General features: G+C 40.8%; 1 protein-coding gene across 1 annotated transcript; it reads left to right on the forward strand.

Moving 5' to 3' along the window:
• Positions 1 to 941: 941 nt before the first annotated feature.
• Positions 942 to 15,126, forward strand: clptm1 (CLPTM1 regulator of GABA type A receptor forward trafficking). Its single transcript, XM_080459668.1, has 14 exons — positions 942 to 1,064; positions 4,635 to 4,765; positions 7,835 to 7,958; positions 8,127 to 8,285; positions 8,458 to 8,575; positions 8,659 to 8,744; positions 8,909 to 9,029; positions 9,152 to 9,396; positions 10,783 to 10,876; positions 10,970 to 11,160; positions 11,325 to 11,420; positions 11,579 to 11,714; positions 12,857 to 13,024; positions 13,837 to 15,126. The coding sequence occupies exons 1-14, from the start codon at positions 1,014 to 1,016 to the stop codon at positions 14,037 to 14,039; spliced, it is 1,923 nt and encodes a 640-aa protein (XP_080315794.1). The 5' UTR covers positions 942 to 1,013; the 3' UTR covers positions 14,040 to 15,126.
• Positions 15,127 to 15,323: the final 197 nt, after the last annotated feature.

Genomic DNA, 15,323 nt, shown 5'->3' on the forward strand with positions numbered 1-15,323 from the left:
GGCTCCCAAGAAAAGGCCCCCAAAACCAAAACTTTGAATAGTTTTAAAAGTAAATCGGTGGCTTATTGTGTGAAAAGCTTTGTTAAAATCAACAAATAGATTAAAACCGTTGTCCAAAATGTATTGAGTAGAATCAATCATATAAAAAATGATCTGTATGTTATTATAGATGTCAGATAATCCAGTCCTGATTTTAATCTTTTAGCAAAGACCATGGCAAATATCTTTGCAACATTATTTAGTACACTGATTGGGCTCCAATTTTCAAATGATCTTTTTTTTTTTATATATATATTTGGAGTTTAGGGATCAATTTAATAAGACCTTGATGAAGAGTCGATGGTCGTACTTCTTTATTTATTGCCTCTTTGAATGCAGCAACTAAAAATGAGGCTAATGACTTAACAAAAGCTTTATAAAATCTGCTTATCAAACCATTGTTTCAAAGAGATCTGCCAATATAGTCTTTTACCTCTGTTGAATTAACCTTCTGGTCTCAAACTGCCTTAAAATTGTCATCATTACCGTTCATGAATTTTTCAGTTCCTTTAATAGCTCAATGTAATTTTCATTTTCAGTATCAAATAACTTCTGATAGAAATCAGCAACGTAATGGGAGATATCTTGTTTGTTTTCACATATTTGGTTATCAATTAGAATTTTCGAGAGGGAGGATAAACTCAAAGTTTCTTATTTCCAAGTTAAAAAAAGTATTTGGTGCATTTCTCTCCTTGTTCTAGCCATTTCCTTCCAGACCCGTCAAAAGCCACTTTGGCTTTTTCTTGATATATTTCCTCTAATTTGAGTTGGAGAGCCGTCATTGCTCCCAGTTCCTCTCCAGAAAGTTATTCGCAGTTCGGTTCCCCTTGGTTCTGCTGCTGTTGATCACTGACGTGAGGCTCCTACGTCACTGCGATGACGCCGCTCTCGGCTGACCTCTCGCGAGACTGAGACCAGTTCCCAGCCAGCAGCACGGTCACGGTGTGGTGTGTGCGCGATAGAGACGAGGAAAGATGGCGACGCAGGAGAGCGAAGCAACTCAAGCCACCGTGAGCAACGGCGAGGTAAAATGAATGACACCTTTACTGCTCTCTCTAGCTCCTCACATCCACCCGAGGGAGTCCGGTTGGGCTGCCGGGGGACGGTGTGAGCGACCCCCGTATCGGTAACGTGCTAGCGCCCGTTACATGAGCCCCAGTGACGTTGTCAGTGCCGGTTGGTTTTAAAACGACCCCCTCCTGTCGTTCACGGTGTGTCTAGAAACCCCCCCACCCCCACCACGGTTAGCCCAGCGGAGGGACGCCGGTGTAACCCCGCCTGGAAACGGACGGTACCGTGAACCCGGGCGGGTGTTGAAGTTGACTCCAAGTTGTGTCGGTGTGAGGAAGCTGTCTGCTGCAGTGTGTCAGGGAGACATGGCGAGGCCTGAACATGAGCCAGGCCAGTCTCAGCAGCTCTCACACATTCCCCCACCTGCCGGGAACTCCCAGCTCCTTCTTTTCATATTTCGCAGGAGGAACTTTAAACCCAACACGAGTCTTGTAAATCCTTCACAGGGGCGATCGGTTCCCCACGAAACAGCTCGGCGAGACGGACCGGACGCATCGGATGGAGCTGTACTGTACATGTTGTTAACTTTACACAATCATTGTGACAATGTCCTGCTAATTATGAGACACCCTGGCAATTATGTTCCACTGTGGCCAGCTCTCATCACGAGGTCATCGTGATTCATCACTCCTCAAGCCCAATGAGAGACACACACACACACACACACACACACACACACACACACACACACACACACACACACACCAGTATTTATGCAATGAATGACCAGAATTAATTTTAACGTTACACGTAACTGTGTAAATTAAATTGAGTTTAAATGAAATACACGTTACAATGGAGTTACACCCTGCATCGGTAAAGCAAGGGAGGGAATAAATTCAATAGCAACAATGTTCGCAACTATTTTAAGGCATTTCCAGATTCTTTTATCCAAGCCATCCAAGTGAAGTTTTTGCAACTCATTGGTTTTTGTTTTTTTCCTATGTTGAATAACGTGTTATGTCATTTTCTGATTTACTCTGTGTTCTCTTTGGTCCTTCCTTTATCAGATTTTGTCCTAAGTGGACCTGCATTCAACTGCTTAAGGTACAATTAAGTAGTGTAGGTCAGTCTGGGGCTGCAAATAACAGTTTTGTTCTTATTGTTTTATATTTCTTAACCAACCACGTCAGGTTTTGGTTTTTTAATTGTCCGAAGATTGTGATGGAAATTATTGACCAGCGTAAAATTCAGCCTTGTACGATATTTGTTCACAACAGCAGTCCAAACTCCTACTTTTATTTTCTTAAAACACTGAAGAAAATCGTATATTCACACATTTACAGAGCTAGAGATAGAACTTCCAAAATAGTGAGGGGTCAATTTTCTTCTAATCAACTGTTTTGAAGTTAAGAAAAATAATCAAACACTTATGCAGCCTTTTATGTACCGTTTCTGATATATATATATATATGTCCCTTGCTACACGTAGTCTTAAAGAATATTATTTTTCAGGGGTTTAAGTTCAAAGTGAGCAGTTTCTTTGCTCTGATTATTTTCTTCATGCAAATCTCCACTTGGTGGAAACTAGGGCAAAGGTACAACATGCACCGGGTTGTTCTTTTGTTTTAAAATGTTTGCCAGGATGTGCTAGTCATTTTATTTGGGAGCACTTGCGTTATTGTTGTTTCCAGAAAGAGGTTAATCACAGCTGATCTTTCTGTGATAATTTGAAAATTGTATCGCTGACTATACAGACTTCAGCAATTCATTTTCTTTGCATTTCTCGTATTCATGAATGTATAAGGACAAGACTGTATAGTTGGTTATTGAATCTGTGTGCTTGTTTTAGTTGCCTGCAGTAGAATTTATTCACATGTCTGACAAAACATTACTACTGAGTAGTTTCTGACTTCTCGGAACTGTTTCCCAATCCTAACGCTGTACAACACAATGATCCTGGCGTGAAGTCTTCGTTCTGAACCCTGCATTGATGGTTAATTATTAATCTTGTTAAGTGTATGTAAATGGTCAATTATTGTCTTAACCTGGAAGAGCAGGCCCAATTTCATTTATCGACAGTATATGTAATCTTGACTGACTATTACACTATGATACCGCTGGAAGTTAGTGATCCATGTCTCCGATAATGAGATTGCTTCTATTTTAATACAGCAGGACAGGGCAGTGAGGATGAATAACCCCATTTTTGTCCCACTTCATGGCCTTGAAATGCTCCATTTATGACGCTGTTTGGCCAGTGGTTTATCTCAAATCTTTACTTTATTTTTCGGGTTTGGTCTTGTCCAGGATCTACCGACAATAGCTGGGTTAAACAGAAAAACTCAAGTGGTGTTTGTTTCTAGAGGCCAGCCACTGACCCCTCTTGTGTTGGTGACAACAGGGGAGATTAGATGTTTAGATAGTGAATGAGTCTCATGACTTGGCATGTGCTTCTCTATTGTGTTACTTGAATAGAATGTGGCCTTGCTGGAGGGGTGGGCGGCGATACGGACACGCTGAAGCTGTGGAAGGTGGAAATTACAATAATGTGCAAACTAACGACAGATTATATTAGTAGATTTTGTCAGCTCTCTTTAAAGTTCTTAATGACACTAAAAGAAATATTTGTAAGTACTTGATGTAATATTTCTATTCGAACACAACCTACAAGATAATCATGGGAAAGTTGTAGGAAAATTCTAGGGAAGATAAATGCTAATCAGTTAGCCACAGCTGAGTCAGCCTTGTAATGCCACTTCTTACCATTGAAGCTGAAGCACTCGGGAGCAATGACTATTACAAGACAGTGCACAAAAGTAGCATGACTCAATTATTGTTTGTACTTTTCTCGAGGATCAGCTTCAGATCCGAAAATGTTCTCATGTGAAGCAGCCATAAAGGTTGATTAAATGGTGGGCACTCAGTTTTGACATTCATCAACGTTGGTTCTGTTACGTCAAATCAAGACTTAGCTTGAGTGCTTATTTTGTACATGTCATTTTGAGATAGATATTTCTTAAAATATTTTTTTCATGATCTATAATTCTGTTGCATTTAGTCCAATGTGAAAGCTTTTCTTCAACGTGTTAATGTCTATACCTCCATGTCTTGCTCCTGTTCTTGTCGGTCCTGTTGGCAGTCTAGTAACACATTGTTGTATTTACTCTGCCGCAGAAAGAATACTTGCTTTTATAACTTATTGACAGAAGTTGTTTGGGAAAGTGCTTAAAACACAAAGGTTATTGTCCATTTTGTGAGTTCATGTGACCTAAGTTATGGATGAACTGTCTTTTTGTTACTTTAATTGTACCTTTTTAGTGATTTTTTTTTTTTTTTAACAGTCTTTGTCTTGACTGAACAATGAAGATTAATCACTTGCAACCTAATGAAGTTATACGATCATCACTATTACGTTAGGTAAAACTTTGTGGATTCAATGAGGGGCCAAATGAGGAGCTCTGTCTCACTGCCAGTTCTGCTGTTTGGTTTTCATTAACATACATTATTACCTGGTACAACTACTGCATCATCATTGTAACTTTCTTTGGTAACACTAACCGTGTGTGTGTGTTTGCTTGTAGGTGAACAGCAATGGGACCGCTGCAACGACAGATGGCCAGACTGTGGCGACGGCTGGAAACGCACAAGACCCGCAGCAGCAGCCACAACAAGCGCCTAATGCATGGCAGGTCATTAAAGGAGTTCTCTTCAGGTGGGAGCCTTTTGTTTTTGGTTTCGCAAAAATAACGCTCTACTCGGATATTTCAGTCCCACGATGAGTAGAAAATATACTCGCATATTGGTGTGATAAGTCCAAATAAAAAGTAGCAGGTGAAAAAACTGTTTCATGAAATTCACCTCACTTTAAGTTCACTCTCTTTTGGCTTTCTACACAAAGCTGAAAGCCTGTCTCGCTGTGTCTGTTTTCAATATTTTTTGGTCCAAAATCAGCCAACTCAAACATCTGTTTCCATTTCTGTTGCCACAGTTTCAGAAAAAAGAATAACTGTTAACAAAGGTTCACTCAGGAGATTTTCTAATATGATCAACAATCCCATTTCCAAAATCGTTGGATAATGTCTAAGATGCAATTAAAAACAGGATTCAGTGATTTGCAAATCTCACAAATCATTCTCTTATATGAGAAAAAAGACCAAAGTCTTATGACACTATAAAAAAGCAGGAGAGGCGTCTTCGTCTGATGGACTGTAAACATAGAGGGCAGGTCAGTTGTGCTTTGTTACTGGAAAACGAGAGAATTGAGACAAAACTGGAAAAGAGACACATGGAGCAGGGTGGATTTAAAACACCAGAAATACTCAAATAGTTATTCAGTCAGATGTTCAGCACTACAGAACCTCACCTACAAAGTGTCTAAACCTTTGGAAGTCCAGTCCCCACGACCCTTGACTTTTTTGGGGGGTGAAAAGGTGAAACAGAAACGGTACCATTTCCTGATACTTGTTGAAACTTCCAAAAATGTTCCTTGTTCATGAAAGTTCAGAAGTTTTATTTGCGCGCCTGAAGAGATTTGTCAAGGTCATGTTTACCACTGTGGACAATCGCCTCTTCGCATTTGATGTTTGTGTCCAACAGCGAAGAGAGCAGTTGCTTTAGTTTGGGGAGAGAATTGTCCCATTTATGATGAACCAAATGTTTTCTACTTCTGAGAGCTTTGGACTGCAGACAGATTTATCACCTGGGATGCAGGTTCTGGTCTAAAGGTTTCTTGCTGAATTTTGCAGGCCTCGTCTAAAGAAGGATGATGTCTGAATGGGAAGACATAGTTTTTCTAAGACCTCTACATATAGTGCTGTTAAAAAAAAATATAAAGGGCTCTAATGCAAACCTACCCTGTTGGAGAGCTTTTGAGTTGTGTGCTCATAACAAGCCAGCAGGTTTCTCTCTCTCTTTAGTCTGCATCACACAGCTCTTATGGTTTCCAAAAGACTTTCACATTTTGATTAATCCGACACCAGCACAGTTTCCCGTTTTGCCGCAGTTCCATTTTAAATGAGCTTTGGCTCAGAGAGGACAGTTTAATTTTGGGGTTGCGTCTTAACCAGCCTCTTTTTAGGCCCTGACCCAAGATATTTCAGAGGCATTGGCTGCCACCAAGTTTTAACTTAGGTGACTGTTTTCATGAAATCATAAATCGTCTTTATTTTAACCATCTATGTTTCCAATTTAATATGGCTTTGTGAAACACCGAAACCTGGTTCCACGTCTTATTTAGAGTTTGGTCTGCTGTTTTCACTCATTTACAGTATATCGGTGAACTCCAGACTACACTAACAATTTGACTGTTAATCATAATCTGAGCATCAGTACTGAAAGATGATGTAAGTGGATGTATGCAGCACAGTTTCCTCCCTGTCATACATTGTAAAGCTTCACATCTACGCTGTGGCCTACAAGAGTATTAACAGAGTGTGGTGGGTTTCAGCTCTCATCTGTTCCTGATACACGTTTCCATGGCTTGTTCATTTTTTGTGTGTTATCTTACTTTCTGGCAAAAAAAAAAGTGCAGGTCCCCTGAAACAAGTGTTATTTTGCATAAGATTCTCTTGTAAAACCTGTTTGAAGCTGGAACATGGCAGTATTTTTCTGGCACCTCGTTTGAATAACAGCCTTCGCTTGGTTTCTATTGCCTCAGGCAAGCTCCAACGTTGCCAATGAGTCTCCAGTCACTCGGGTCAGAGAACAGGTCCATGTAATAAATCAAGACCTTTATGCATCATTAACTATTTAAAATTGCAATCTAAATCTGCTGCTGATTTTTTTATTTTATTTTTTAAAAAAAACTGCACATTTTAGTATCATAATAATAAACGTACATGCTACAATTCATCTGTGCTGAACCAATACTTTCAAAAAACCTTTTTCTCTCGGTCAGTGATTTCCAACCTTTTTCTCCCCTGGAGCCGCTTTAGTTTCGTTCTAAGCGAGGCTGTAGACCTCTCAGATCTCATACTTGCCAAAACAGGACAGTGAAGATACATGAACTCCAAATGTTAAAAAAAATAAGTTACATCCAGCGGTGCTCTGGATTCTAGACTTTAGTGGTTTTAGTTTGGTTCGACATGTGGAAATCTGATTTCACATCCTCACAGCAGACAAAATGAAGAACAGGGTCGTAGATCTTCAGTTGGGAACGACTGCTCCAGATATTTACAGAGCAGATCAAACTATTCATCAATATGCTGGACGGGGTAAATGAGCTTTAGATAAGAGCAGAATGAGCCACGTTTGTCTTGTACTATATATTCCTTGTGAGAGATCAGCTGTAAGATGGAGTTAATATAGCACCTATTGAATGTGTCAGTGTTTTGAGAGAATTATAACAGTTCTGCTCGACACAGATGTTTGCTTTTCAGTTAACAATCGTCCTTTATAAAATGAACTGATAGAAGACAACACAGAGTTTATCTGTATGCCTGCTTAACCTTTCTAGGTGAAGTATACTTCAAGAAAACGAGAGCATAAAGGAAGGTTAAACGTAAAGCAAAGTAAAACTAATTGACAATTTGATAATATTACTGTTGGCTTTGCATGACACAAGCCACTTTGTTGAAATAATTTTTTCACCGGACTGTTGTATAATGCCAGAAACGTTTTCGATTTAAACTCTGAATATCGTGGACTTGAATGGACTGAATATAATTCAGTCTGATTATCCTACATGTAGTTCAACTCTTTTGGCGCAGCCTTGTGTGTCTCGAGTCACAGTTTTTAACATAGTGGTTGTCTCTCTGACTCTAGACTGTACTCTCTCCTCCAGAATCTTTATAATCTGGGCGATCAGTAGCTGGTTCCGCCGAGGGCCGTCCACTCCTGACCCCAACACACCAGCCGGTGCCCCCCGGGTACCCAGCAGGAACCTCTTCACCAAAGACACCCTCATGGTATCACATCTGTCCTCTCTTAAAAACATGTTCATAATGTGCATTGTGTCACACTCAAATATTTACATATTGCACCCCCCACACCCCCCCCACATTACCAGAGCTATCTCTGTCTCTCCTGATGCTGTAATGTCATAAACACCTTTTATTTTCTCACCCTGCCTGCAGGATCTCTATGTGTACGTGTCCCAGGAGGAGGTGTTCTCCGACTTCAACAACACAGATGCCCTGTTCTGGTTCCACAGAGACCTGGTCTATGGAGACTGGAGCACAGGGGACGATGGTGATGGATGCTACCAGCAATATCTGGATCTGGACATCCCAGAGGTGAGTGACTGCAAAATTTATAGGAGGTGTAACAGACAGGAGCTGAAATTAGGGATTGTAGTAGATATGAAGAGCACGATCAACATGCCAGTTTTGAAGTTAATGGTATTGCAGTGCTGATGTGTGTTTGTGTGAAACTATTAATACTTATTTGTGTTGTTTGATTTTGCAGCAAGTCCAACATAATGGTTCTCTTTACATGCACGTCTACTTCACCAAAAGCGGGTTTCACCCAGACCCCAAACGTAAGGGACAGTATCGCAGACTGGCCACAGTTCATGCAACGAGAAGTGAGTAAACGTGTAGGACACACATAGTAACTCTAGTAAAAGGATAGTATCTGATTGATTTCTTTATATTTTCATTCTTGCAGTGCTGAATAAATTTAAGCGAAGAAAGTTTCTGAAGACCAAGAATCTGCTCACAGGAGAGACGGAAGCAGATCCTGAGATGATTAAAGTAAATGTCTATTTAATGGCACATAGTGTGTCTTTCTTAAGAATGTGAACCGAGGCGCAAAAAATAACCTAACTATTCTAATTGTAAAACACAGTACACTCATTTGTATTGTTTCTCAAATGTATTTTGGATTGTGATTTCTCTGCCGTGGTGTTTCCTCGTAGCGGGCAGAGAGCCATGGTCCAGTGGAGATCATCTCACACTGGCACCCCAACCTCACCATCAATATGGTGGACGATCACACAGCCTGGGTCAAAGGCTCAGTTCCGCCTCCTCTCGACCAACGTGAGTTCCTGTAAATGTTTTCTCAAGGTCTCAGTCACGACTGAGTGTGACGTCGCACCTGTCAATGTGTAGATTGTAACGCAGGCCTGACACTTCTGCTCTTCTGCTCTGTCCAATATTAGATGTTAAGTTTGATGCTGTGAGTGGAGATTACTACCCTATTGTGTACTTCAATGACTACTGGAACCTTCAGAAGGACTACTATCCAATCAATGACACCCTGACGAAGCTCCCGTTGCGTCTCGCCTACTGCCCGCTGTCATTGTGGCGCTGGCAGCTTTACGCTGCCCAGAACGCCCGCTCGCCCTGGAACTTCCTTCCTGAGGACACTTATGAGCAGTCAGATGAAGACCAGGACTCTGTCAAAGTAAGTGCTTGGGGGCAGGAAGACTTATGAAAAAAAATTTGGGGATGTAATTCACTTATTACGTTCAGAAAAGCCACACATGTGGGTCCACGATCGTCCATTTCTTATTTCAACACAGAAAACAAGAGCAAAAATGGGCATCAGAAAAAATTAAAAAGCAAACCATTTCGATAGCCGATATAAAAGTCCTAAAAGTATTCTTGGTTTTATGAGTTTTTCATCATGACTTGACACTGTGGTGGAACAGTAATCTCTATTGATCCTGTTTTTATCTAAATGATGTATCTACTGAAGAACCAACATCACCTCCAGTGAGTATGAGATGCAGTTGAGTTGTCAAACTGAGAGCTGAATATGAAAGTACCTCATGAACACCAAACTGTTATTTACATGTTGGATTTTCAGTGTTGGAAGCATTTTTGCTTTAAAAACAGAAACAGAAAGAGTCTTGAAGTCTAGTTGACCTTATACTTGCAGGAGTCATACATGTATAGCACAGACACCTGAACAACATCACAGTTAAAGAAGCAGGCTGCGTGTGAACATCCTGTGACAGGATTCTTCTGAAATCTGTTATCAGTGCAGCACCTCACATTTTCCTGGTCAGAGAATTAGTGGCCAATGAACTGGAAACGTTTCTCAAGAGAAAAGAGTTTCACTCAATATTTTTCTGTCAGTCAGTTTATCAAATCTTGTAGAATAGACGCTACTCACAAAGTTACTTTTAATGGCAGTTTTAGAACCTCAGTATAAATAGAATTAGATTTTACATTTTACACACAACCTCTTACAGAAATTCTGCTATTTTTATCAGCATGTGATTTTAGATTTGATTTAAAAATGTTTCAATGTTCAGGTGACTGCTTGTGTATTTACTTGAAGCTTTGAATCGTTATACTTATGTGCTTTGACGGAGATACTAAGGGTTAATTAGTTGTGTCAGAATCCTGACTGTCCTATATTCTGTGCAGAAGTTCATCATTCATGGACCCCAGGCAGGCAAAGTCAGATTCCTGTATTAAATTTCTCTTTGGAACTCGGTTTTGTCATTTGACTTCACTAATAGAAGGTCCCAGGTCTGAAAAGGTCCCGAGTCGCTGGAAATAACAAACCAAGTCTACTGTGCATGTTGCCATGACTTTGCCATGGCCGTAGCAAACGATCAACCAACGGAACCCTTTTAACTCTTTAACATGTTTGGATTTTGTAACTTTGGTTTTGAAAAGTGATACGGCATTAAAGTTAACATTAATATGATTCTTATTAAGAACTGTTGTATTGACGTCTTTGTTACTGACTCGTCTCTGCAGCTGAAAGCCATTTTCTTACTTTCTAAGTCTCATAAGGTTTCTTCAGTAACTTGAGTTTGATATTCTCTTCATGCAGGTGGCCCTCTTGGAAACAAACCCCTACCTGCTGGGACTCACCATTGTTGTTTCAATTGTGCACAGCATCTTTGAGTTCCTTGCCTTCAAGAATGGTAAGAAAGCAAGTCTCACTTTCTGTTGATTTCTTCTTCACAAGAAGAACGTGCTGGAGCCGTCCATTAACTCTCGTTCCATGTTCTCCTCAGATATCCAGTTTTGGAACAGCAGGCAGTCTCTAGAAGGGCTGTCGGTGCGCTCCATCATATTTGGAGTGTTTCAGTCTCTAGTGGTCCTGCTCTACATCCTGGACAATGAAACCAACTTCGTGGTGCAGGTCAGCGTCTTCATTGGTCTTCTCATTGACCTGTGGAAGATCACCAAGGTCATGGATGTCAAAGTGAGTAGAAACAATCACTTTGTTTGTGTGTGTGTTTTTGACACTTGGTTTGTGCTTTATTTTTTGGATTATCTTCTATTTCTACTATTCTATTACCTTTGTTGTTTTATTTCTCTACCTATCTTATTGTCAAACTCAACCTGCCACTTGTTGTCTTCATCCAGTTGGACAGAGAGAACAAAATCGCAGGCATCATTCCAAGATTGGTCTTCAAAGACAAGTCGACATATGTACAGTCTTCAACCAAAATCTACGACGATGTAAGTTAGTCCAGCACTCGGCTGAAACCTCGGTGAATCCTTCTTATTCAGTTTGTGTTGCGTTGTGGATGAATTGTGTCTAAACACACCTCTCTCTCTCTCTCTGCCGGCCTCAATGATCACCAGCTAACAGATAATTCCTCTTCTCTTGTCGACAGATGGCCTTCAAGTACTTGTCGTGGCTGCTCTACCCTCTGTTTGGCTGCTACGCCATCTACAGCTTATTGTACGTAGAGCACAAAGGCTGGTACTCATGGGTACTCAGCATGCTCTATGGCTTCTTGTTAACCTTTGGTAAGTTTTCTAGCGCTACACTTATCGCTGTTTTCTGTGTGTTTATAACTTTAAGAAGACTTTCGGTAGATGACATGACATTTGCTGAAATGTTTGAGGCTTGAAACCACCTAAGAAGGATCTTAATCAACCTTATTGAAGAATGTTACACTTATAACGCTAATGACCATAATCTTATACTAATATTTATGCTCCTATGCTATTTGAGGCCTAAAGACTAGAATAGAGTTCCTTTGTTGAAGACACTTGGGTGTTGTCTGGCTATCTGTTTCATTTCAGACAAATAGAACAAAACCATTATTAAACCTACTGAGATGGTATGATACAGTCAAGGCCACTGATAACTTAACCTTGAACCACATTGAGTCCCTCTCATCTCTGGAGAAAAGGTTTTTGCCTCACACACAGTAGTAGTTTCCTTTCCACCGTGGCTTATCCTTCCTCATGTGGATTGTTGAGTTTCTTTCTGCAGAAAGCACCTAGAAATGAATGTGTTGTATGTGGTGCTATATAAATAAAGTTAAATTGAATTGAGTAATTCCCTGCAGTCATAGGCCTGCTGCTCATTTGCGTGTGCAACACTGCTGTTGAACTTGTCATACACATGGAGTGATGCAGTGACGATGTAGAGGGAAAATGTTCTTTTACCGTCCACTCCACTGAGGGTTCTGTACATTTGAATACATCAAACAAACAGAAAAACACTGGAACTGCAGAGGAGTGGATGTTGTTTCCATCAGTAAGTTTAGATGGAGCACTAAGTGTCGATGAACCTTTGTGGATCAGGACATTTCTGTGTGTGATTTGCGTTTGCTCGGTGTGGCCGCAGTGTGTCCGGTGGATTTTCTCTCTATTTGTGTCGACCCGTTCTGAATCCCAGATAAAAAGTTCCAGATTATTTTAGTCTCTCTTGATTACCCTTGTCTCCGAGTGGTTACGCATACAGCTAATGTTTTCAGACTTGTATCATGGTTACCTACCCAATTCCCACTTGCCTCTCCTAATGTGCTGTATATTAATAGACCTCATCCTGGCTGGCTCACTCCCTCAGTCATACTGCCTTTTGGCCAAAATACAGCCTGCAATGGAGAAATTGTTTGTTTGACTAAACAGCCTCTTTTTTTCTCTGTTTTGGTGTTTAGGTTTTATCACAATGACGCCACAGCTGTTCATCAACTACAAAATGAAATCTGTTGCCCACCTCCCATGGAGGATGCTCACCTACAAGGCCCTCAATACCTTTATTGATGACCTCTTTGCCTTCGTCATCAAGATGCCCATGATGTACAGGATAGGATGCCTCAGAGATGGTACGACCTTGTTGACATTTTGTATTTCTATAATGATTGCAGCAGCGGGAGGAGGGAAAGATTACAGAGTTATTAAACATATAAATTACTTTTAGCTTCATCTGTCAGCATAATGCAAAAGTCCAGCTGTTTCTGCTTGACTTGTGTGACGACTGACCATCAGTCATCTCACGCCACCTAGTGCCAAATAAATCGATTTCACCCAGAACTCAAGCAGCACAGTCAGGGATCCTTCATATTGCCTGATTCTTAAAGAGGCAAGGCGCAAAGATTACTATTCTAGGAGTCTGTTTTAAAAAAAATCTTTTCCTACTGCCGGATTTTTGGTGCCTAATTAGTCCTGCACCGTTAGAAGCACATACTCAAAAAGAAAATCAAAATTTGTGGAAAATTCAGGAATAGCATGCGAGGATGCTGCAAAAATTCAAACTTTACCACAAGGAGATAGAAATAGAAGTTACACTGATAATCTGGCCTTCATGGTGGCTTTTAAGACTTTTAAGCACAGTACAACCCACCAGAGTGTGACTGACTGTCTTAGAAGTGTGAGTCTGAGGATAATGACATTCTCATCTGCCAGAAAACATTTATTTGTAAGCTCACTAAACCACCAGACAAATGGTTCAGATCAAACAGCAAAATGACACAGAAATATATTTTTCTCATCAAATTCAGAGATTACACTCTGAACATATTCGGCTTTAACTCAACAATGAATTGAACTATTTGATTGGTTAAATAAAGCAGCTTGGTGGTTTGTTGTTGGTCACCGGCCTAACCTGCCCCACCCCCTCCCCGCCCTCCTCCTCCAGATGTGGTGTTTTTCATCTACCTGTACCAGCGCTGGATCTACCGAGTGGATCCCAACAGGGTCAATGAGTTTGGGACCAGCGGGGCGGACCAGACTCAGAACAGCACGGAAGATTCCACTCCTGCAATCGAGGCCGCCTCCACCGCCTCGGCCGCCTCCACCGCCATCACAGACAAACCGGAGGGGGAGAAGAAAAACGATTAAACGAGGCCTCGCCCTCGTCTTCCTCCTGGACTCTCACTGCAGGGGTGAAGAGGACTTGTGGAAATTAGTCAGGAAGGGGAGTCATCGTTTAGCTGTTATGGACGCGCCGTAACAAAAAAAAAAAAAAAGGAAAAAAAAAAGCAGTTCAACTGTTCTGATTTCTGTGTGGACACAGAAACTGGTAACCAGTGTAGACTTGGTAAATTCTTTCTTCTGTTCCCCGCCCATCCCTGCCCTCTCGTTTTGCAGTTCAAGTGAAGTAAAACAAAACGTGATGTACTGTATTCTGTAAGATTTTTTTCGGAGGGTTACCATGTCTTGGAGTAGATGTCGCGATGGGAACAGGTCTCGGTTGTGCTACATTTTTTTTTTTTCTCTCTCTCTCTCTCCATATAAACAGGGAATGAAGAGGCCAAGTGCAACTTTTGTTCTTTGTGTAGATTCCTTGTGAATTTTTCTTTTCATTCCATGTGAGCGTCATGCGTGGGGCTGCCGGACAACCGGTGAGCGGTGCTGGAGGAAACTGGAAAGACACTGAGCCACACTGGAGGTGGGAGACGAGGTGGTGGCGACTGGAAGCCAGAGGGTCGACCCTGCAGGATGCTACCTATAAGACAAATGACTACTACCCTCAATTTTAAACAAATGGTTAATGTTCTAAACTCGAACAAAAAAAAAGAAAAAAAGAAAAAAAAATAACAGCCTTGTTGGTATTAATATAAATATATTAATATTGTCAATGATTTAAGTTTTGTTTTTCAGTCACTGAAGCATTCTTTTGTATGTCCTCGAGGTGTACAGATTCATGTTAATAATACCGATGTCAAAACTGTCTAGCAATAGTTAATTTGCAAGTTTGATTTTTATGTCTGATTTTCAAAATGTTTCACCGTCACGCTCCAAAGCAGATCATCTTAGATGGACGCAGTGGAGACGGGTCAGCCGCGTGCTGAGTTACACTGTCTCCTCTTTAATTTGAGTGCTGTAAAACATGATTGGAAGGGTTACATGTTGGTACATATTCAATTTTTGAGCATTCATGTTTATAGTAAAACTAAGTGTGATTTAAAAGTGTCTATGCAAAGCCTACATTTCATTCTGTTTTCACACACCTGCCGGGGTTTGACAGGATCATAAATTCATTTCTGCTCTCAAACAAGACCTAATGTAAATGGGTTTCCAGCGCCCACATTAGTGAACTCGTTCAACATTCATTTACATCTTACAATGTTTAATCTCTGGATGTCTGTCATCTGTTCCCAACAGGCTAAAGTGAGGACAAGA

The sequence above is a fragment of the Lipophrys pholis genome, assembly GCF_963383615.2.
Source record: "Lipophrys pholis genome assembly, chromosome: 3".
Taxonomy (NCBI): Eukaryota; Metazoa; Chordata; class Actinopteri; order Blenniiformes; family Blenniidae; genus Lipophrys; species Lipophrys pholis.